The 24493-nt window shown below is 43.7% G+C and overlaps 1 protein-coding gene across 4 annotated transcripts in view; it reads right to left on the bottom strand.

Annotated features, from left to right (window-relative positions):
- DACH1 (dachshund family transcription factor 1) overlaps nucleotides 1-24260 on the bottom strand; it is a gene marked incomplete at its 5' end in the record, with an annotated part of 370375 nt that extends 346115 nt beyond the window's left edge. For all 4 annotated transcript variants that reach the window (XM_082494621.1, XM_082494622.1, XM_082494623.1 and 1 more), the window contains one exon: nucleotides 23512-24260. In XM_082494621.1, the coding sequence (XP_082350747.1) occupies nucleotides 23512-24260 (749 nt within the window). The remainder of the gene's footprint in view (nucleotides 1-23511) is intronic.
- Between the last annotated feature and the right edge of the window lie 233 nt (nucleotides 24261-24493).

The following is a 24493-nucleotide window of genomic DNA, read 5'->3' as shown; positions in this document are numbered from 1 at the left end:
TCATAAATCCTGCTGACAAAGGAGGAGCTGTAGTTCTTTGGTACTGGGATCATTACACTAAAGAGGCAGCAAAACAAATGGCAGAAATGCCTTACTTCAAAATGCCCCGTTTTGTTTTGTTTTTTTTTCATCCAGAAGTTGTAAAGTTATCCTAGAGCATGAAATTCCATATAAAACGTATGCAAATTATGACAAAATCAAATCAGGGAAAATGCCAGAATTCACAGGCCGAATTCTCGGACACCCTACAATGGCAGGGTGCTCCTGACTTCCTGAAACAAATATCCCTGTCTTGTGATGACTCTTGGCATTGAGCCCATGTTGAATCCCTATCTGCATAAATACTGCCTTCTTTGCATGCACAACAGACTCAAATGCGCATCGCTTCCGACCATACAAAGTACCTTCTCTTGACTGTGGACATTTGGTGGTATATAATATTATCATCTTGATACAGTTAAGTAGTTAAGCCCCTTACAGTTCAAAATACCCCATAAAGTCTGCAAACCATTACTGCCATCAAAAATGGACTAAATGAATTAATATTTCAGAAATTCATTAAAAATTAAGAATACTCATTTTTACAACTTCCTAAGTTTAGCAGAATATGTTCTTCTGCCAAATTGTTTTACATTTAGGAAGGAGATTGTTATTCCCAGGAAAATACTGTTAGCTTTAGAACTGAAATGCAATTTTTTACGACTTCTTTCAATAAAACGGATTGCATGTATCTTACAAATTCTTATAATAGGAACTAATCCTACCAGCACCGAGATATACTACCTCGTATTTTGAGCACTGTGTATAATAACTAAAATACTTTATTTAATAGAAGCAAATTTTCACCATTTATTGAAATGTTCTGGGGTAATCCCTGGAAAATGCTACCTAAACACTGTGATACAGCTTAATTCTGCAATTCATGGACTTCTGTAATTTGACTGTGAAGAAACTGAAACTTTTTTTAACCCATTTTCCAGCACTAAAGCTTTAAATTCTTAGCTCTGAGAAAGCCAGCTCTAGACCAAACACTTCTGACAGAAGTTATCGTTCTTCATCCCAATAAAGTGATAGTGAAAATAAAAATAACAGGCTAGGAGCCAATCTTCTGCACCCCTCCTCCATGAAAACCTCCTATTCAGCGTCATTACTACAATTCCAAATGCTGCCGCCCTCTCTAACAGGGGCTTCTGGCTCTTTTGCAGCCCCACGAATAAGACTTCTCCATAAGGCAGCCCTCTCCTGCCCATTATTAACTACCTCTATAACATCTTAAATCCTTCTCCAGATGTGAGTGCCCTCTCCTTAACTACCGTTCCCCGTTTAGTGCACATCAGCAAACCCAAAAGCAACCTCTGGAGACTTGGCTGTTGACCCTTATATGTTTCTAAAGAAAGGTAGGCCGGGCAGGCCAAAGGCCACACAGGTATGTGCTGGGCACGTATGTGCTGGGCACCCAAACCTTTGGCGTCTTTATTTACTTAAGAACGTACCTCAGTGGTACACTCAAGTGCACACATCTGTCCCTGCGCAACCGGAGTCCCCTCTTTTTCATACTCGTAACTGAAAAACAAACACAGCAGCCGGAAAAGCTGCATACGCTGCCGGCTAATTACTAGATGACCCTGAGGAATGTTGAGCTCACTTCCAGGCAGAAACTGAACTCATCATCTGAAAATCAAAGACGGGAGAAGCATCGCCTATGATTGCCGCATGGCATGCGGGGTACGCCGTTAGGGTCACGGGGTTCTGCTCTGCTTTCGTTGCCCGTCATATACCCAGACAACGCTGTTCATTGAAGATCGAGATTGCAGGAGCAAGCACTTACAGAAGCAGTCACAGGTGAGATTTTTTAGAGTGGATTAAAAAAAAAAAAAAAAAAAAAAGGAAGGATTCAAGGACATTAATCTCACCTTATCCAACAACCATGTGAAACTAATATTATCTGTATTGTAGACAGCGCTAGTAGAAGAACACAATATTGGCATGTTGGTTAAAGAAAAAGGTATGTGGATAGAGAATATGCACAAAAATAGTCTCAGGATATTCTTAGGATATTTTCCAGTGCTCTGTCTGCAGCGTCAATAAAACCATCAATTATGTTTTTAGACTGAAAAGATACCAACTTCTACAAATTGTTGGAGGCCTGAAGTACTGCTACATACTTAGCTTGACAAAAGCCTCCAGATGACGAAAACATAATCTAAGGCCATGAAGAACTTTGGTTTACCTATATAATTTTGTCCAGCTACATAACTTTCAGTTTTTATTCTGAATGGCTGTTATATTTACCTCCATCCACAAAAGAAGCGTGCTTCGGGGCGGTGGGAAATAAATGCCTTTAGAACTCCTAAAGATCAAACCCAAAGTAACTAGCTGTAGCAAAACCCTGCTTGCTCCTCTTTTGCCAGACTGAAGGCAACCACAGAAAGAAAATCTGAGATTTCTTTTTTTTTTTTTTCCTCCCTCTTCCCTCCCCTTTAGAAGTACTAACAACTTTTCTCTTCTTGCTTAGCCACTAAAGGAGGAAAGTGATAATCCCTTTGAAATTCAGCACTTAACACCTATACGGTAGGTGATAATTGCTGCATTCCAAGAGGATTAGCACAGTGGAACCCACTTTACAGTGAAGTCAGACCGTTCTGAACAGAGTGAAGTTTTGCTAAAACCATGCCTACCCAGGGAAATTTTGAGTTTCCCACTGGTTCTATGTAGACAAGGAACTTGTAGCTTCAGACGTTATTTCTACCACGCCTGTAAAAAGCTGCTGAAGGTGTTTAAAACAGGGTTTCTGTTCTAAATAAGAATATTAATGGAGTAAGAGTATCCCTAAAAAAGTACAAACTAGTATAACACTATCAACATGGCTTGCAAAAAGCGCACAGGTTATGGTAGCCCAGCTTTTCTTAGAGGCAGCAGAATATTTCCATCATCATTAACACATTGCAGGACTATTGTGAACTCACAATAAAACAGTAGTCGGTGATTATACACTGTACCTGAACCCAGAGGTCTAAGCGACACTGTCAGATCCTGCATAGCTATAGGAGATGCTTTCTATACTAATGTATATGCCATTACCATGGGGGGGAAAAGTCCCAAAGAGGTATGAGTGATGAAAGTCCACTCAAAAAGCAGGATAATTTAGGGCTTTTGCTCCGCCTGGCTCCACCAGCAGAGACTTAGGCTCGATCTAAGCTCCAGGGTTCTTCCACTGTGGAGCACCTCCCATGGAGCAGAGGATGCTCTGTATCAAGAGGGCTTCCTCTCCCTCCGCAGGCCGAGACGTGCAGGGCATGGAAGATGGGTGCCCACCCGCCTCTCGTCTTTCCCTGCCACCAGAACATGGGAAGGAGGAGCATCCAAAGGCCGAAACCACTCTGTACCTCAGAGACGGACGGCATTTGTTGTGCGATACACAGCAGGCCAGCTGTGATTTAGTAAAGCAGATTTCCAAGAGAGCGAGCAACGTGACTTTCACTGCGTTCGTGCATTTTTTTCTTTCAAAGATTCTACTTCTCCGCTCATTAGCGCTGACCCCCCCTCCTGTTTCCTCCTTTTAAATATAGTGTTAAAGCCCCTGTGTGATGCACAGTTCATTTCCCGGGGTAGGCTCAAGACACTCCAAGTTGGGATGCGGGACAATTTCACGGCACGCAGGACGACGATACGTAAAACCGAAGGCACGGTTCCCCCTCCTCCCGCCACCATCACTCATTTCTGTCCCCGTTCACTTGTAACAGCACAACCGGTGATGAAAACGCGTGGCGAACTGTTTTCGCAAAACAGATGAGGGTTAATAAAAATAATACTGAAAAAGGAGGGGGGTAAGCAGGCAGCATTTTTAACCTAGACCTGATCCTGTGCAGAAAATGATGACACGTGGTTGTACAGGCATAGCTGTACAGGAATGCAATCGCGGTGCCTGGAGGAAACAGAAGAGAGGCAAAATTATCTAAACCAGCCCTGCCATCAAAAAAAGCTGTAAATCACAGCCTTACTTCTACAGAAAGAATATAAGCAACAGAGATCTTTTATCCGATTAAGAAACCATTTATCTGATTCCTTTACCTATCATATTTATGTGATACATTTATTAACACGTCACCTACTAATACGTGGATTTATTTCGTACTTGCTTTGCATTAACTTTCAAGTTGCTGTTATTTCCTCTCTGTGCACGTATGGATGCTCCAGCTATTGACCTCTGCACAGGAACAACCCCTTTCAGTATCTCTAGCCAAATGCCATTTATTTTAAAGGAGAAAAAAAATATATCAGGAAAGGTTTAATATGTTAAACTTGTTTATGTTTACACCTGTTTATGTATAAATGTATAAATATATTTATTTTTTACTTCTCTTAAAAGTTGTAGAGTGCGCCTCAAGTTTCCCTGTTTCACTGCCACGCAGCCATTGCTAATGAAGGAAGCCTAAATTGAGAAAAACTGGCAGCTGTAAATGTCAAGATTATGCCCTCCTTATTACCGATGTTCCTTTCCACAAAACCCTCAGATCCTCTGATCGTCATATATGGCAAGTGAGCACTTAGGAATGATGTCAAAGAAACTACTTCAACATCCAGGCAACTTTTTAAACCAGGCAACTCTTAAAGTGGAGATAACTCCAAGCAGATTAAAAATGGGGACTGAAGACAGAATTTTCTCCCAGGCAAATTGCCAATATTTTTTTTTGAAAGGTAAACTCGAGCTTTTAATTAGCATGAACACTCCTCCCTATGCGCATTGCCACTGCCTGGATCGTCTTAAAAAGGAATAAAAATGGCATCCCCCGACTGTGCTGTGGAGCTTAGATTTCCAGCAAGCACAACAGGAGAATTACAAACCCTTGCCTATAACCAGAGCCATGGAAATTGAGCGTTGGTATAAGCAAAGGTGAAGATATTTTTTAAAAACTAAACAATGCCACGGTCAAGGGAATATAAAGTGAAGTAGGGGTAAAGAAAACACGTTTAAGCCTGGCAATTTCTCCACTTCTGTTATTGGTGGTTTTTACTAGATACTCATTCTTCTGGTTCCGTAAATTAAAATCGCCACGAAGAAAGCTAAATCAAGGATGATTAATATCTTCTGATTCAACTTCCCCTCCTCCCACAGTTCAAAATGAAGTGAAAGTTATCCTCAGCCTGGCCTGTCATGATGGGCAATGGTCCAAATCAAGAAAACTGGGTCAAGCATCTTGTAAATCCAGCATTATATGCTTTAGCAAGCATAATTATCTATTTGTTTCTAATACAATACTGTTTCACACTTAAGATTTCGCAATAATAATTTCTTCTAAGAGTGGAGAATTAATATGCTAATAATGAATATAATATATATCCGCTTCTCTAAAATTATGCCTATAACACGATTATCTTGGGTTTTTCCCAATTTCTATGTCCACTGCACCATTTTATAATTATTAGAAGACGCTCCGGGGCATATGTTGTGCTGGTGTACAGCGACTTCTCTGGTGGCTGAAATCATTCAGCCCGTGGACTTGTGAATCACAAAGCACCCACGGCTTCGCAAATCCTTGTATGACACATGTCACGTCGTATCTTATTGCTTCAACGCAACCCTTGCACTCCCACCGTATCACCAGTAGCGAAACGCTTAAGTACAGATGGGCCGAGCGCCGCTGACATCACACCCCCTGGAACGCATCCCTGCATCCCTGCTCCCATCCCCGGTCTGTTAAAGCACGAGGCATTTCTCTCTGGAGCTGGGGACCGCTCGGGATGAGCATTTGCAATTGGTACCAAAGTGTTCGAAGGGGTGCCTGAATTTTGGTCCGGCGGGGGGTGGCTGTGCAGATTTAGCAATTCCCGGCGGTCTTTTGTAGGTGTTTAAAACCACCTCGAGTTAGCCGAGCGACTCATTTGCATGGCGAGAGTGCCAACGAGCTCCAACATCAAACATTCCTGGGAGGTGCCTGCCCGATAGCAGTGGGTACAACCAGCCCTCTAATCAGCGCTGAAATCATTGATAGCGCTGTCTATCCACACTATGACAGACAAAAGCTGAAATGTATTAAACATAGCAATCCATCATCCCGCAGATGGGAAGCAGGAGCCAACAGAGTTCAGAGGGAACGACTCCCGCTGCTAACAATGGCTGAAGTACTGACAGTTCACTACTCCTCCGTGCTCCTCACCGGGCTCTTCTCCCAGCTTCCCAAGAGCGATAAATGAACGAACAGCGCGCTGAAGAAGAAGGATTTAAACGCTGTAGACTCGCTGCTAGCTGTTATCCCAACTCAGAATGCCCATAAACAAGCTTAATGAGACATCGGGTTCTCTTCTTAAAAAAAAAAAAAAAAAAAAGAAGAAGGTAATTACATTAAGGAGTCGCGAACTCCGATAAATAAGATCCGAAAAAAACCCACCCCCACCGAAGTTAAAAATCTTAGGTGTGTAAATCTCATCTGAATATATGAGAAGCTTATGAGCTAAATATCTAGCAGCGGCAGCTGGAGACAAGCTACAAACAACAGTGGTCCAAATTAAGAAGTAATTTATGTAGAATACATCATTATTTTAACACGAAGGATACAGAGCTTTAAAGGGGAGAGGAACGACAAGCGGGCTTCTAAAGAAAAATAAGTCCGGAGCAAAGTAATGCTATTTATGAAAGTTGATTTTTCTTTCCTGACTTATTTCTTGTAGGACACATGAGTCACACAATATAGCCAAAGGAAAAATTGCAACTGCTAACACCACATTAGTAAAGTATAAAAGGGAAAGACACTTTTCTTAGCATTTCAGCCTTGTCATTTCCAATTTTCTGCTCTTTGGACATGCTTGTATTCAAATTCTGGAACATCTATTCAGCATATCAATCCTAATTAGACAATCTGGGTCTGGAAAGGATGAGAGCTGGGTCATTTGCATAATTTAATCATAAATACTCAGTGATACATATTTCCAAATGCATTTGTACAATTATCTTTTCATCCTTGGGGCAATGGTATTAATATGATTAGGCAATATTTCTGGAAAAAACAGACAAGTATGCACTCTTTTTAACTGCAGCTTAGGGCGATATGAAAAATTAATTAATTTCTGAAGAAAATCAATTTCTGTACGTGACCACATTAGACATTGCTAAACCAAGACACAGAGTCCTTTCTCAATCAGAACATTTTATCATTCTTTTCCAAATTCTGATTGTTATATGAACGTTTCAATAATAAAATTATTAGATTATTTAAATTATCTTAATACATAGGCATGGAAAAGTGACTATTCCTTTTTCGTGTTATCCTGACAGACATCGTGTTTTAAAAATCGTATTGTTTGACCAGTCAATAGGAAACCTTAGCATTTGGTCTGAACTCATCTTATGTGATCTTTTATTAATGCACATTATACCGACTGAATTCAAGGACAGCAGGAAATAATTCAGCTCTGAAAACCACAGCTGAAAAAAAAAAATAGAACCACGCTAACCTAAAGTATTTTAAAATTAATATAAGGTTGCTTCCTTGTTTGTTTTGCTACGAAGAATTAGATAAGGTGTTCCTTCAACAGAAGCATACTCATTACAAAAATGTTGTGACATATGTGGGATACAGCCAAGCACCCAGGTGGCTAATCTCGTTTTTAGAAGAAAGATACTGCTTTGTATGTTAATTGGTGCAAAAAAAAAAAAAAAATTACATTTATGTTTTTATATGTACCATCTTTATTTCTTCTCAATCAACAGAAAAAGTAGAAATTACTGCATGCAAATGTTCAATATTCATTTAATTTGCATGAAGGTGCTTGAACAATTTTTTTATTCTAACAAGCTCATTTTTCATGCGTTTTGTCTTTCATCCTAATCTAGCATCTGTCATTCCTTTTTGAAGTTATTATCGGCCCAATTCCCTCTTGGACATGGTTGCTGGGTGACCGGTATCTTAGCACCCACTTTGACAGGAACAGATGTGAATCTGATCAAGAGATTTCCCATGAGTACCTGAAATCACAAACAACTTTCGGGAAAAACAAACAGCCTCGCTGTCACTGTCCCTCTCTCGCCCTCCTTCCCATCCCTTCCCCCACCCTCCCCACCCCCCCCCCCCCCCAAAAAAAAAGAGGATGAGGAAGTTGGGGCAGAGTTATCCGGCGTCATTAAAACGCATTATTACCTGGCAGGTGAGCTCCCCAAACGTCTTCCTAGCTGTTTCTGCCTTCAAACGGCGAATCTCGGCTTTAAGTTTTAATAACCACCCTTTGAATACTTCCAAAGACGACTGTTCGTTTCTAAGGTCACCATCTTCTAAACATTCCCACCTTGAACTTGTTTCCGTCACATGAATGCTCTCATTTAAATCAATGGGATTACTCGTGTAAGCAAATTTCACATGCATGCAAGCACCCACCACTTGTTTTATGAACACCTAACTCACATTTTGATTACAAATAATGTTCTTTGATCCTTCCCACACTCGGTTGCCGGTATCTGTGAAACTCCAGCTTGTAAAAACCCCGCTCGCTATGCCACGTGGGTGTACCAATACCGGCAACATTTAAGGACCTGACTAATTTTATTCCTATAAATCGTCCAACTGAGACATTATAGGCAACAGGATTCCTTACACAAACCTGCTTGCAGGATTAAGACTTTCATGTGCAACCCAGTATCACAGTGACGATATTCGTTGCTGCACACGTGATACGGAAAAATATGAAGAAACCTGGAAATGACAGCTATATACTTTGGAAGTAAACTTAGAATCATAAAAAGCATAGGTACGGATTTCCAGAATGAGTGAATTTATGGAAAAAAAAAAAAAAAAAAGCGTCTAACAAACTATTTCATTCTAGTCTCTCTCTTTGCTGAAGCTATGCTGAGGCATAGTGGATGGGTAGTGGAGGAGTATCCAGCAAAACTCAGTCTTATGTTCTAACAGTACCTTCTTTTATCTACATATGGATACCAGCCCCGGAAAAAAGGCGATTAAAGGAGACGGAGGTAATACATTCTCTCAGCTATATAATAAAAACACAAATACCTTCTTCCCATCTAGCATCTCTGCCACAAGAATCTCATCCCACGTCAAACTTCAAAGCAAAACTTATTTCTTCTTGCTTGCTTTCCCAGGCGCTACTCTAAACACAGTCGTACTTAGGGAAGAGAAAAGGAGCCATTTGCGATCCAAAGATTGAAAATTTGATCATGCATATGTAAACTTATAAGGCTGCCTGTAATAGTAACACCGGGCAAATGTGCTTTAACATGCTGTCAACCAGCCTTTCACTTTTGTCTCTTCACTACGCTGCTCTTCAGCATGTTCCCAGCCCCATAGCCTCAGGGCTCTTGTCCCTACTGCTACTGCTAGAGCTAGCAACTGCTTCCGACCAGGAACCCTCTGCATTCGAAGTCTTCGCAGCGCCTAATAAAACGAGGCTTCCAGGAAGAATTGTAAATTTTCATCTTCGTTTTCTTCAAAATCCAGAGAGCTGTGTGAGGGGACGAAAATAAACAGAAGGAGAGGAAAGGGAAACTGAGAGTTTGGGTTCTCAAAGATCTGAATTTGTTCCTTCATTCTGAGTTGTTGTTTTATGATTAAACAGATAACAAAGGAATTTTTTCCTCTCTAGTTTAGATGCAAAGAAAATTTAAGACAAACATTTCAATCACAATGAAGCATTCATTGCCACTACAGCTGATCTTAAAGATTTCCCTTATTTACCACTGAAATTAGAAAGCCGACTAAATGTTTTATTGCTAAGTCAAAAGCCTTAGACGAGCCCGATCTAAACTTTACTGGACACAGTAAAATTAATGCATCTTCTACCCAACTTACGAACAACAGAACTACAAAGGAAAAGTCGAGCAAATAAGCGCTTAAGAAAAATGTTTATTGCTACTCTACCTTCCATTAAAAATCATTTGGGAACAAAACCATCCTGTGTGTCTTGGAAAAAAAGTCCCACTCTACCCGCTCAGGATATCAGCATCACACAGCAGTCAAACCTGTTGATGGCATCAACAAAAAATGAATCGCTAAAAGCATAAGGCCGACTTAGAGAAAGACAAAAGATGAGCTTAGGGGGATCGATAGGACCACTTCTTGGAGGTGAATTAGAAAGGGACATTACGTACACATTTATAATAAATACATAATGGTGATAAGTAATCACCATTTAGAAGACTTGCCCTTCACTCTGCCAGTCAAGGGAAGCGCAGGCCGTGAGTAACGGCCCTGTGATGACGCCTCACAAAACAGGCTGGTTATCCACGTCATGGCCACGTCATGGCCACGTCATGAATGGCTTAATGCAAACTGTACAGAAAAATCCACTAGTGTTAAAAGCAAACAGAGTAAATAAATACCTTCTTAGTTGCTGCAATAACACTGTTATTGCCACTTCTCACCTTCCAATCCTTTTTGCCCAAGCCAAAAAAAAAAAAAGACTACAAATTTGGGACTAGGCGACAGTAGGAGCAGTAATTCCACACAAAAGCCTCCTCTGCCTCATCCACACTGAAGAGTAGAAAGTCTACAGCTTTCTGTAGAAAGATCATCAGCAGAGCTGTTTAGTCAATCTAAAGTGTTAAAATGGTGTATAAAGAGAAAAGCAATCTATACTAGATGAGTAGTATCCAAATCTGTCACTCATTCACTAGAAACAGGTAGACTTATGCAGGCACTTAGTGCCTATTTCAGCACTGAAAATGTCTTTCAAGGATGGGAAAGATTGCCTGAGACTAGGAAATGGTTTCCACGAGAAGGTGGAAGTGAAGCCTGGAAGGTTTGCAGAGCCTCTGTGGGATAGTAATTGCTGAGGCAAACTTAAGCTGAACAGAGCGCTCACTTAGTTTGTTAAATAAATGCAAGCTAATTCTAATTTTAATGTAACCCTATAAGCATATAGTTCCAGATATTCAAAAGAACTAAGGAACCCTTCCCTGTCCTTAGGGCCCACTGTTTCAATTCAGCTGCCGTACTCCAACCTGGCACTACACTGGCAAACACCCTCGGACGCCCCGAGTGCCGTACCACCTCACCAGAGAGGGGTAAGTACTCACCATGGGGTATTTGGGCTTCTAGCCCACACCAAAGTACCGAAAGAGGAAAGCCATGGTAGCACCTACTCGTTAGCTTCACTGATTCCAAGAGGAGGTCTGAACCCGGACTTTCCGTGTCCTGAATGTTTAATCTAACTGAGGGAAGAAGAAAGGTCATTTTGGAGGAAGGAAGAAAGGACTCTCGGTGTCTTCTTGTAAACCGTCTCATTGGGTCACCCTTTTTGAACCTCAAGCCGCCGTGTCCTACGTCCCTGGTGAGCAGCATAATCACCCGTTGCAGAGTCACTCTTCTCTATAGCCCACACAACACGTACTGACTATAGTCACTGCCTGCTCTATGTTTGCGTTCCACACGCAGGAAAACGAAGCCTAAGATACGAAACCCAGAGGAGAGCTCACGGTTTGAGGATTTAGCCCATACCGACCAAATTCTCTAATTTAAACTTTCTGCAGCTTAATTATATTGAGAAACCATTAGGCATTTTAAAGAATTAGAACATTGAACTGTTAAATATTAGGCACACGACCCATACCTAATGTAAAGTAAGTTTCTAAAAATGTCCTCAGAAAAATTTAGTCGATAAACAGGTGTAGGAGAGAATTCAAATGTGACCCATAAGGGCCCAGTATTTAGAAATGAATTGGGATCAGTTCATTCCTTTCCCATGGGGTAACTTGTATAAATGTAATTCTATGGTTTCATAAAACCAGGTCAAGTTTCTGTCCCTTGAGGTCCTTTGGCAATTTGAAGCATGGCAGCACTTTTTCCTGGCTACAAGTTCAAATCTGCATGCGTTCTGGATTTGTGAAAGGAAACGATTAGCCAAGCTGAAAAGACAGACCCATCCCGATTACAGCACACCTTCCACGCAGAAAACCACTTACAGGGGTGAAACACGATTTCACAAAACAGTATTTAATAGGACTCGTTGGCTCCTTTCATTTAAGCTGATGAAAATGCCTGCTTTTTTCACCTCTAAAAAAATAAATATTTTTCTTTCATCAGCTGGCACACCAAATAAAAGAGCAGACGACCTTATCACATAACAGTGCCAGCAGTTTTAACTGGCGACATCCTTCGCCTTTAATGTCCAAATGTTTTACTCATGTAGTCATACTTTGGAACACTTGTGAATACATGTATGCTCCACAAAGCATTTCATAACCATTATCTTACCACCTCTCATGATATCATTGTATTATGCTAATTTCAATAACACAGTACGTAAAATAAGATACAACAAGACAAAATCACAGAAGGGGTCACCAGAAAAGATGAAACATGTGCTTGGCAGACCCACACCAGCAAAGGCTCAGCACCAGAGAGCTAAATGCCATGGAAGCTCTTCTCCTCCAGGGACAACTTGAAATTATTGTGTTTAACATCATGTCCCATGCACGAGGTACTAGGGGCTGAACTGCTTTGCAGTGAGGTCAGAATCACAGAATCACAGAGTGGTCAGGGTCGGAAGGAACCTCTAGAAATCATCTAGTCCAACCCCCTGCAAGAGCAGGGTCACCTACGGCAGGTTGCACAGGATGGTGTTCAGGCGGGTTTTGAACGTCTCCAGAGTGGGAGACTCCCCAACCTCTCTGGGCAGCCTGTTCCAGTGCTCTGCCACCCTCAAAGGAAAGAAGTTCCTCCTCATTTTAGATGGAACTTCCTACATTCAAGTTTGTGCCTGTTACTGCTTGTCGCATCAGTGGGCACCACTGAAAAAAGACTGTTCCCACCCCCCTGGCACTCTCCCTTTAAGTATTTATAAGCATTAATAAGATTCCCCCTCAGTCTTCTTTTCTCTAGACTAAAAAGACCCAAGTGCCTCAGCCTTTCCTCATAAGAAAGATGCTCCGATTCCCTAATCATCTTTATGGAATGATAATGGGTTGAGTCTGACACAAATCATGGGATCATACTCCTCCCGGGTCTATTAAAGCTTCCTCAGCCTATGTAAAAGGGTGCATTGGCCAGCTCCATGCAAACATCTTGGATGCCCACCTGGATGCATTCCTGTCCAACCTGCTGTAGATGAACCTGCTCTGGCAGGGGGTTTGGACTAGATGATCTCTGAAGGTCCCTTCCAACCCCTACCATTCTGTGATTCTGGCATCTTCTAATGTCCATATGCAGGCCAAAGGCCAGGAGGCACCAAGGACTGTCTCATCTCAGCCCACGGGCATACTGGTCTCTGCAGGGACCTCCCCACAGGGACAGACACTGGGGGCCGGGGGAGTTTAAACAACAGATTCAAAAAGCGGAGGAAGGATAACAGAAGAAGAAATTCAGGGTCTTTAAGCAAATTACTTTGTCAGTGTGTGTAAACCTGAGATCCACATACTATGGAGGTGGGCTGCTGCTTCTGAAGATACGTTCCACCCTTTCCTCCACCCTACTGGGATGATGCTGGAGAAGCTCTGAAAGGTCAGATCTGTTGGAAGTGTATTAATTCTTAGCCACATCCCACCTGTTGTACCTTGAGGTGGCCTCAAGCCAATCCAACAGCTGCGTCTATCGCCAAGAATCTCGACTAAAAACCCCACTGATGCCCTCCCCAGGAAATATTATGATTCCTTCCCTGCACAATTTGCATATGTGCTCCTGAAACGGCTATATGCCGTTAAATTAGTATTTCTGATACATTTTCCTCATAGCTTCTCAAAAACGTATTTTATACATAGCTATACTTTAAACTGGAAATTACTGTAGCAGGAGCTTCATTTTCTACTACTATCTTTACTTTTAACATGATATTTCAGCAGCAAATTTTTAATTTTGAAGGGAGTAAGTAGAATCATAAGCCATCTACAATACCCAATAATGCAAGACAAAACAATTTATTGGCATTTCACGTTTATTTTTTAACCTGGCCTGTTAAAAGCTATGAGCATCAGCTTAAAAACAAAACAAAACAAAAAAACAAAACCAAAAACAAAACAAAACAAACAAAAAAAAAAAAAAACAAACAAAAAAACAAGCACAACAGAACCTGCTTTGAATTAGAACAATATACAACAGAATTTGCAACAAAATCGTGGCATTAGTCTTCAGTGGTAGATACAGACACAGAGAAATAACAGAGTCCTACATACCATCTGAATTGTAAGAATTGTTCTAACAAGCTAAGGGAAAAATACGTTAAAGAAAACAGAGAACTTGTAATTTGTATCAGTCCTTATTATACACTTAATACCACCTGAGGTATTTTCCTTCCCCCTCTCTTTTTTTTTTAAGCTTTTAAGCAGAAATTTAAGGAAACAGAAAACAATTGGAAAATGCTTTCACTTCCTTCCCACCAAACTATCAGTGAGAACTCGTATGTGACAAGGGACAGCCATGGCACACATCTTGGAAGTGCCCATTCCCTTAGAAAAGAGACAGGCTGCTTCTGTTCTACAAAAAGGAATACAAAAATCCCAGCAGTGGGTATGAAGCCAGCAGGGGTTATACCAAATTCTGATACTCATTCCTGCCAAGACGTTGCCCTGATTTCCTAAAATTAATTAATAGGGAAGAAGACAATACTCACCAAAAGGTTAAAAAATGCATCTGGAGGTGTTTAAAAAAAAAAGGGTAGATGTGGTGCTTAGGGACATCATTTAGAAGTGGGTTTTGTCAGGGTAGGTTAATGGTTGGACTTGATGATCTTAAAGGTCCCTTCCAACCTCAGCGATTCTACAATTCTATGATTCTATCACGAATCTATTCTATGCAACAAGTGTCACTTTACAGGACACAAAATCTAAAGCATTTTTTCAATGCTTTCAAACTGTCCCTACAAATGCAAGAAAGTATACAGTAAGACAGCTTCCTACCAAAGATGTCAACTGGTTCTTTTATAGCTCTTCCAAATATATTTTGCATAGGCTTGGTTTAAAAGATGCATGTAGGCTACTGAAAGCAACAGGACTATCCACATTCTTAAAAGTTAAGCATACGGTTTAAAACCACGGCATTTTTATTTTAATGTAAATAGCGAAGTCCTACAGGTGACCTTCTCCAACAAAGAAAGGTTTTTACAGCAGGCCAGGAGACTGGAAACAAATTACGTGCTTTGGGAGGACAGATAACACTGGCATCCATTAAAACATGATCTAAAACCATTTAAAATATTAAGTTTATATTTTTACTACATTTGGAAAAGCATCATTCAAAAATAATAGCTTTACTAATGCTTTTTAAAGAATGCTCAAACTATTAATAAGGCCTGACTAGATTTATCACTGATAAAAATGTCACGCATCGTTTGTACTTCTCTTAAAAATACAGTACCTATAACCTGAAAGCAGCTCTTTTTCTGTCCCATACAAAAAAGACCTAGCTCTTTATTTAAAAAAAAAAGAATAAATCATAAGGATGAGAACAACATGAACTCAAGTTTACAAAAGACGTAATTAAATCGTAGTGAAATATATAGTACCTGTTCCCTTTATAGTTTACTTTACACAGCTACTCCCTTTCTGATCCCTTACAATTGTTTTATGTAAGATTAGAAAGCCAAGCATTTCCCAAAAGTCAGATTTAAAAACCGTTTCTATCATACAGCAATTTGTAAATACAAGCACATTCTGAGACACGTGTCCCGAACAACGGCTTTTGGTCCAAACGTAAAATACTCTTATTACCTGTCCTCAGCACGGTATCGTTAACAAGGGCTCTAAGACGAACGTTATTCAGAGTGACGAACTTCGATCACGACATCGTAATGTTACAAAGATATTTTAGCAGTCGATTACACTAAAATGTTTGCGGCAGTCCCACTTGCTCCCCTTCTTCCCCCTCCTCCCCAGCCCCATCCAATATCCATACTGGAACTGGAACTGTGTTAGTTTGGCAGCCAGGGAGTCTGTATGCACGTGGCTCTGCTGTATGGCTATATGGCCCACTCAGTCATACAATCTAAGGAACAAATTAAACATAAAAATACATGTCTTAATAGTTAAGATGCATTTTTTTCAGTATTTTCAGTATCCCATAAAAGTATCATGTGAATAAGAAAATGAGTCTGAAAGCTTTAGCTTGAACCCAAGCTTGTTTTGCATCAAAAGGAATTTAAGCCGAATTTAGCCTTCGGGCTCATTTAGACAATAATTCTACAAATTCTAAGGATGAATAAAATTCCACGACCAAAACATCCTCTTATTTTAATGGAAAAAGAACATCCAGTTAGCGTGGCGAGGTGCACTGGGAAATTTTAATTGCACCTGCTCCTCTGTTTCTGGACTTATGGCTAATTTCAGCCTTCCAATGGACATAAAATCCCACTGTCTGGTATTTGTAACCAAAAAAAAACCAAAAACAAACAAGTGTTTCTTTTTTCAAACTGAAATAACTTTCTTCTGCACAAGGAAGATGCCAAGTATACGGGATGCAAAGAAAATATCTACGGTAAATTAATTTTGGAGTTGGAGTAAAGAGGGTACCTTTAAACAGAACAGTGAACAGAAAGTTCCTTAGGTGTCACCCCACACCAGTATTCTCAGGGGTGCATAATAAAAACTTCCGACTGTTTTATTACATCAAAATCATAACATTAAGAATATTAAAGAACAGGTCGAGACTATTTTAGAAAGTTTCCGTTTATTCCTAATAACCTGGATGTTTGGATACCCACTACGTACAGGATCTTTCCATACAATTTGGCAGATTGCACTGTGTATGGCCATACACCTGGCCGCGGGAGGAGGCTGACCCCAAATGTAATTATCACAAAACGGTGTTTAAAGCAATGTCAACTGAAATACGCGTTGTGATCTCTTTCCTCAGCCGCAACTCATGCAAGCAGTTCCATTAGTTTTGGTGAATGTATCCCGAACTGCCGCTCAGGGTCCTTCCAGTCCAATATCCCGTCTCTAAAAGAGACCGAGGGAAATTCACAGGGGAGAATGCAAGTATGCAGTATTTAAGGAGTTATCCTTCCCCCGTGGAGTTTCCCAGCTCATCGCTATCAGTGATTTAAAGAATTCCAAATTGAGACTTAACTGTATGGTCAAAAGCTGATTCTTCCTCTCACAAAACTCAGCGACAGCATTTTTCTACTTTATGCTATTGACAATATGCTACTACCCTTTTTCTTTTTCTTCCATTAAAAAAAAAAAAAAGTTTAAAACAGTCCACAGTTATTCACGGTTAATGCTGAAATTCCAAATTTAATAGATTACACTTCAATATTCTGCACTGCTTATGAAATGAAACATCATCACTTGTTAGGAGATGCCCCCGGCTGAGCACCGCATCAGATAAATAAGCAGAACATAGTGGGTTAAGGATAAAGTTACTGCTCGAAGCAACCTGGATTTTATCATTTCAAGTCACGGGCATACCTTGATTCTCAATATAAAGATTTTTGGTTTACGTTTCAGGATTTTTGAAAATAATTTAAATGATAATGGAAAAAGAAAAATTCTTCCTTAATGTATGCTGGAGAAATTATCTATATATGAATTAACTCTCTGGATCATAATAGCTTTTTGCAGATGACTCTTCAGCTCTATCATTTAAATACGTATTTAGGCAACTAAAAATTTACTGTCAATTCATATTATGTCAGTCCACATTATGGCGCTGTTACAGTATGCACATTTAAAGATTATTGAAAAAATTACTGTTCGTGTGCAGTATATAATTTGCAAAAGGTTAATAACTATTTTAAAACAATGAATGGAATTAACTCATAATGCAAAGCAGATGCCCCAAATGTTATTTTTAAAACAAAACATATTTAACTTATAAAAGAACAAAGAGGATCTAAATCCAGTCCTGTTGCTTAAAACCAGACAGGCATCGTGCTTGCTTCAGACTCTCGGTTCGCTGGCTCATACAATTTTGATAAAACTCGGTAGTTTCTGACTGCTCCCTCTGCTATCCTGAAGCCAGAAATGAATTTTTACAGCTAAACTTGTAAAGCTCCTCCACGAAGAGGCAACGCTGGCAACGCTGGAAGAGATTTACCTGTACCAGGCCAGCAGAGATTGCAGAAATAATTGAATATATCTGTGACATAGTTCAAAAGGAAAATATTAAAATTCAATCCAGTGTATGACAATTCTCTGCTTCACATGCAATTCACTTTAGATGATGAATCGCAGCGATAGGCAAAAACAGCCGGCTGGAACCATCTAGTAACGGGAGAAAACAGAAGAAATACTAAACGGCAGTCAAACAAAATCATCATTTCCAACAAACATTCGGAACGCACTCCAGATGACAAAATATGTGGCAGACAAGTAGCAAATGAGATTACTTTAAGTGCATTTTGGTTTACGGTGCCGAGGAGTGGCGGAGAAGCAGCCCCGTGTGGGAGCCCGCAGGGGGACAGGCTGCGGGGCGCTGACCCTCCCGGCATCCCAGGTGGGATCAGCAGCCCCCCGGCATCGCGCCAGCAGCTCCAGAAAGAGAGCGGAGGCCTAAAATCGGACCGAGCATCTGAACAGAGATAGCAGTGGATTGTGGAAATAACAGAGATTTGCTGTCTCCTAAGTGAAGTTGACAGAAAACTGACAACGAAACTGCATTTCTACATAAGCTACAGCTACCAGTAAAGGATTTCTAAAAAAAAAAAAAAAAACAAAAAAAAAACAACAAAAAAAAAACACCAACAAAAAACTCACAAAACTTCAGCAGTATTCATAGTTATAAGATAAAGGAGGAGTTAATCAAATCGCGTGAAGAATTCAGGAAAAAATGTCCCCGTGCCCACCACTAGCAGCCCCTCCACATCCCTGCCCAGGAACAGCGCCGGCAGCGTTGCACGTTCACTGGGGAGAAACGTTCCCTTCCTCAAGATTCAGACACTGGGCTGCTGCCAGGGACTAAGGATCAGATTAAAGGCAGAAACAGTTCGTTCTGTTGTAATAAGTACAGTCCAAAGAGCTTGGCTTCAAATGTATAATATTTATTGATAAATAAATACTGTAAGATGGATATTAAAGTTCTGTTACTGCGAGCGGCTGGAGTCTTTCGGGGGTTTTTTTAAGTCTGAGGAAGCCACCTCCAAACCTTTTACTCCTGCTTTTCAGTTACTACAATTTATCCTCTGGCCTCCCAGAAGTCGTCTTTGCTTGTAAAACCTACCATATTTCTGCTGATTGTATTTTAGTAATCTCTGGCAAGAGGGAAGGTCATCAATATAAACCACAGATACCATATATTCGACGTTCCTTCCAGCTGCACTCGCTGACCTGGTCATTTAAAATATCTGTGATCTGTACTAACCTATCTGGGTGAGATACCCCTTTAATTAACACAACCAGAAAAAACCCCTATGCGAGCGTGCAGTGTTCAGTAAACAGGCACGCGCCAGGTCCACATAATTTGAGAGGAGCAGAAGCTAGCAAAGAGAGACCGAATAACTGCCGTGTAAGACAGGCTTCGAAGAGAATCGTTTCAGGTTCGGCATCTTCCCCCTTTATACTCAAAAACCAATTAGGTTGTTTTCCCCAAATTTGTAAATAGCTTCCAAACGGTGCAAATAATTCCCCCCTTTAAGTACGGATGTCAATGGCCTCATTCAAAATCATCTTCAAATGTCAGAAAAGATTAACGTATCCCGGCCACAGGAGGGAGGTCAGAAGAAGGCACACGCTTATAGTCTTCACTGGGGTGGGCACGATCCAAAGCCAGCCTACGTCTATGGGAAAGCTCCAGGAAGGGACCCAGCATGGTAAAATTCCACGACAAGTGCTCAAAACACAAGAGACCAGAAACAATCTGGGATCAATAGCTTCCAGGTCATTAATCCTAGGCAGGTGACATCCAGTGCACAGTTCGCTACTCTCTTTCACGCGGACATTCAAAGAAACCTGACTCGATTGGCATCTAGTGGCCTTTAAATATTTTCCATGTTTTGCCTTTATCCTTCCCCCTATTTGTTTGGCATATGGCTTTCTAGCATCCCATTAATGTCAAACCGTTTAATCGGAATGTAAGCTAAATGCACAGTTTGCTATTTCCTGGATTTCTGTTTGGCGACCAGGGCTTTTTATGAGGAAAATAAAAGCAAAGGTCAGTATGACCAGAAAAGAAAAGTCATCTTCCAGAACGGAAGCTTATTTTTCCAGTGGACTGATACAGAAGCCTAATTTAGAAAAAGGTCCTTTAGTATCATGTTATTATTAGTAGTATCACAAATAAACACAGAAACCAATTCACTTTACAGACCTCCACATTAAGCATTCAATAGAAAATCCCTCGGTGTTTTATTGATTTTTGTTTTATTGATTTTTTTAAATAGCAATATCACAGTTAAAATGTATCTTTTTGGTGAAACACATCTAAAACTTTTCCATCTCGAAATAAGTTATTACAAATTATTTCCACAGCAACTGGCAACTAACAATTCAATCCATTTAAAGAACAACGAAGTAATGGCTTTATTTGGATGCCTTTTTTGATTAAATAACGTATTAACCTTGATGAAGCTTTCCAAAAAGGGATTAGCGTATTCGAGTGCGTCAGCTGATTATGAGACAAATCTAACAGTGATAAGATGCTGGGTCAAAATTTTTGAATCTGATGAGTATAACAATTTAGCCGCTAGGATGGAGTTGGCTCTTACAGCTTCCATCTCAACAGTAAGTGTCCACCCAGGATACAAAAAGACATCACCCGGCTAAAGTATGCTGTAACCGAGAGAGTCTGGGAAAGGTCGCTTAAATCACTAAACCGAGTAGATCAAAATATCCTGCGCAATTAGTGTAACGTCAGAAATAATTCAAAAATAATTCATTTGTAAGGAAAGAAGAATCAGAACGAAATGTATTGGAGGGGAAACCCAGAAAGTAAATACAGTTATCTTCTGATGATATCATCCATTTTGACCAAAACTCACTGACCCACTTTGCTTTATGTGCCTATACTGTAATAATACATTTTGCATACCTATTGTATACCCTTTCCATTAAGTTATTTGCTTAATGGATGTATAAATAAGTCTACTACAATTACGCTTTTTAAGGGTCAAATCCTATCCACTTCTGAACCCACTACTGTAATTTCTACGACGCTGGATGATAACACAGCAGACCTCAGAAACAGCTGAAACACGGCCGATTCTGCACTGTTGACATAATCAACCCATGTTACAACCAGGCTGCCAAACCCTTTTACAGCCCTGCCAAGTCCAAGAATTGGTGTCCCCTATTCTCCCCGCACACACACAACACCCCCCCCCCAACCAAAAAAAAAAAAAAAAAAGTTTCTCTATTTTTTAATTTCATGTGTTCGAATTACAATTCACGTAGTATGACCGTGGCAAAATAAAACTTCCATCACTTTATTTTAAGGATGAAATCTCGGGACTGGCGCAGAGTTGTTACAAGTTACACACTACACACACACACACAGAGACACCAAAAATTAGTCAAAAAAGAGCAGCTATTAATATTCATGTTGATTCCCCATGAAAACAACAGCGGAGTTACCCCAGCAGCTACAGTTATGTCAGCGCTTGGAAGTTATTCCAGGCTGTTTTGTCCTCCTGCCCTGAATATTCAGGAACTTCAGCAATCCATCCAGCGACAGCCACCGCAGAGCCACTGCCCCGCGTCGCCGGGCTCTTTGCTAATGAGTCCCAACTACCCTCAGATAACTCCGGGGGGGGGGGAATGTCACACACACACACACACACACACACACACACACATACACACACACCCCGCCATCAGGGAAGGGATGGAGCACGGCATCGCATGGGGTTAATACACACACACACACACACACACACACACACGTGTTGGCTCTTTGCTGCACCTTGAAATCTGCCGATAGGAAAAGTGAAACGAAACCCGCTCTTGTTTATTTGAGCGTATTACAAAGTCGCACCGGGACTTCGCCTGCCACCTCCCCGCTCCCCCCCCTCCTCCTCCCGCCGAGCTCTCCCCCCCCCCCCCCCCCGGGGAACTTCCCACCACCCCTCCAGCGCGGCAGAACCGGAGCCCCACCACCACCACCACCCCCCAACACGGGGGGGGGGGGGGGGGGAGCCCCCCGGGAACTGGAGGCGCTTCCGACCGCTCTGATCTCGGGGTCACGGCAGTTATGCGATCCCTTCTCCTTATCAAACAGGTTCAGCCCCGTAACCTACAGATTTGAGAGATAACAGCCCCACGCTTTCGCCCTCCGTCGCAAAACAGGCTGCTATTGCAGCGGGAATTTCCTTTTTTGCCAGCTCCTTCTTACCCCCCCACCCCAACACCCCTCCCCGGTTGTGCCACGTTTGGGGCATCACCTCTCCTCCCCGGGGTCATCCTCCCCACCTCCCCACCGGGGAGCGCGGCGGTACCCACGCACCGCCCGCAGCCCGCCCTCCCTCCCTCCATCCATCCATCCATCCATCCATCCCTCCCTCCCCCGGCGCCATCCCCCGCCACCGCGCCCGCCTTATTCTGCGCGGTAACAGGATTCAGCCTTGCCAAATCCCTTCCGCGCTCCCGCTGACCCCCGTCGCCTCCTCCCCGCCCGGCGGGGGCCGGGAGATGCTCGCACCTGCTCCTCGGGGACCGCCACCCCCACCACCACCCCCCGGGGGGGGGGAAGCAGGCCAGCCCAGCCGCCTGCCACCTCTCCCCACTACCCTAAAGCAAAGCAGCCGCCACCTCCTCCTCCTCCTCCTCTTCGCTGTCTTCCCGCCTTCCCCCCCCTCCTCCTCCCCCCCCCCCCGACTCGTTCGCCATGTGGCAACTGCCTCCTCGACCTAAACAAAAAGTGCACGTGCCCCTTCGGATCTGTGACAGCAGCTGATGGCCAAGTGGCCGCCATCCGCCCCGGATCGGGCCCTCCGCCCGGGAGGCAGCTCCGCGCCCCATCCCATTTACGCGAAACCCCGAGTGTCTGTGTACCCACACCCACCCCCCCCACCCTCCCACCCAGGACCACTCCCCGCCCACTCCCGTGCGCCCTTCGGGCAGCTTTTTCCCAGGGTTGCCCGGTTTTAAAGCTACACCCAGCGACAAACTCGGGGGGGGGGCGGCGGTCAGAAAGCACTTTTTGGCCCCGCTCCCCCCTTCCCCACCTCCGCCGGCCCTCCGCTCCCCGCGTAAGGAGCGCGCTGCTCTGCTCCCCCCCCCGGGGGTAGAGAAGGGGACAATGACAGGGCGACACTTGCGCGGCACGGAAGGGGGGGTGGGCGGGGAGGTGGGGGGGGATGGCAGAAACACCCCTTTCTCCTCCATCTCTCCCTCCGTCCCACCAAGAAGCGGCGGGGCCGGTGGCGGAGGAGGGCCGGCCGGGTGCCGGGGCAGCGAGGGACAAGGAAGGGGACCGAGCGCATGTGGCCGCAGGGCGAGGGCCATCTCTCACCCCCACCCCCAACTCCTCCGCCCCCGGGGCCCGCCGCGGTGGCAGCGGGAAGCGGCGCAGCGCCCGCCCGGGGCCGCACCGCGCGGGGGTGGGACGGGGGGCGGCGGCGGAGGGGGGGGGGGGGGGGGGGAAGTGTGTAGGGAGGTGGGATGGGGGGGGGGGGGGATGTGCGTGTGCCTTTGGCGGCGGTTACCTGGCGTTGGTGCAATCGTTGTAGAGGGTCTCGAAATCCTTCCTGGAGATGAGTTTGCAGCGGTTGACCCCGGGCTGGATGGCCCCCAGCCCCCTCAGGATGCGGACCTGCTCCACGTTGCAGACCACGGGCGTGATCTCCAGCCGCTTCAGCTTGGTGTAGACCGTGTGCAAGCCCCCCACCAAGTGCTTCAGGAAGAGGTCGAAAGCCTGGGGCAGGCAGATGAGCTCGCAGCCCTCCACGGTGAAGGAGGCCACTTTGGCCCCCCTCAGATCCACCATCTTGCACTCGTTATTCTGGGGGGTGTTCTCCACCGGGGACGGGGTCGAGTACACGGGCTTGCCGGGCAGGCTGCTGGCCGCGCTGGCCCCGCTGGCATTGGGAGTGGAGGTGCCGCCGCCGCCGCCGCTGTTGCCGCCGCCGCCGCCGGTGCCCAGGCTGGGGCTGCCGCCGCCGCCGCCGCTGCCGCCGCTGCCGCTGCCGTTACCGCCGCCGCCGCTGGTGGTGGTGGTGGAGGTGACTGTGGCCGCCGCTGCTGCCGCCGCCGCCGCCGCCGCTGCCGCTGCGATGGGCTCCGGCCGGAATAGGTTTGTCCCCGAAGCGGCCGGCGGGGGAGCGATGGACGGAGACGGAGAGGAGGTGGCCGACGAGGAGGTGGTGGTGGTGGTGGTGCAGGCGGCAGAAGTTGAGACCGGAGGCTGAGGGGGGACCAGCTGGGTCGGAGGGATCAAAGCAGCCGGTACGGCCATGGTCACATATACGGCGGAGGGGGCAGGGGGGAGGGGGGGGGAAAGTTCACACACACACACGCAGGAGAAAAGGGGAAAATCTAAAAAAAAAAAAAAAAAAAAATTTACAAAACAAAAAAAAAAAGGAGGAAAGGAGAGAAGGGAGGAAGGGGGGGTGGGGGAAGAAGGGGGGGATAACCCCGGATCAGGTGCTGCGGCGAGCGAGAGAGCAGGGGGCAGAGTGAGAGAGAGAG

The sequence above is a fragment of the Vanellus vanellus genome, assembly GCF_965231255.1.
Source record: "Vanellus vanellus genome assembly, chromosome: 1".
NCBI classification, from domain to species: Eukaryota; Metazoa; Chordata; class Aves; order Charadriiformes; family Charadriidae; genus Vanellus; species Vanellus vanellus.
This window is presented reverse-complemented; position numbering and strand designations above follow the sequence as displayed.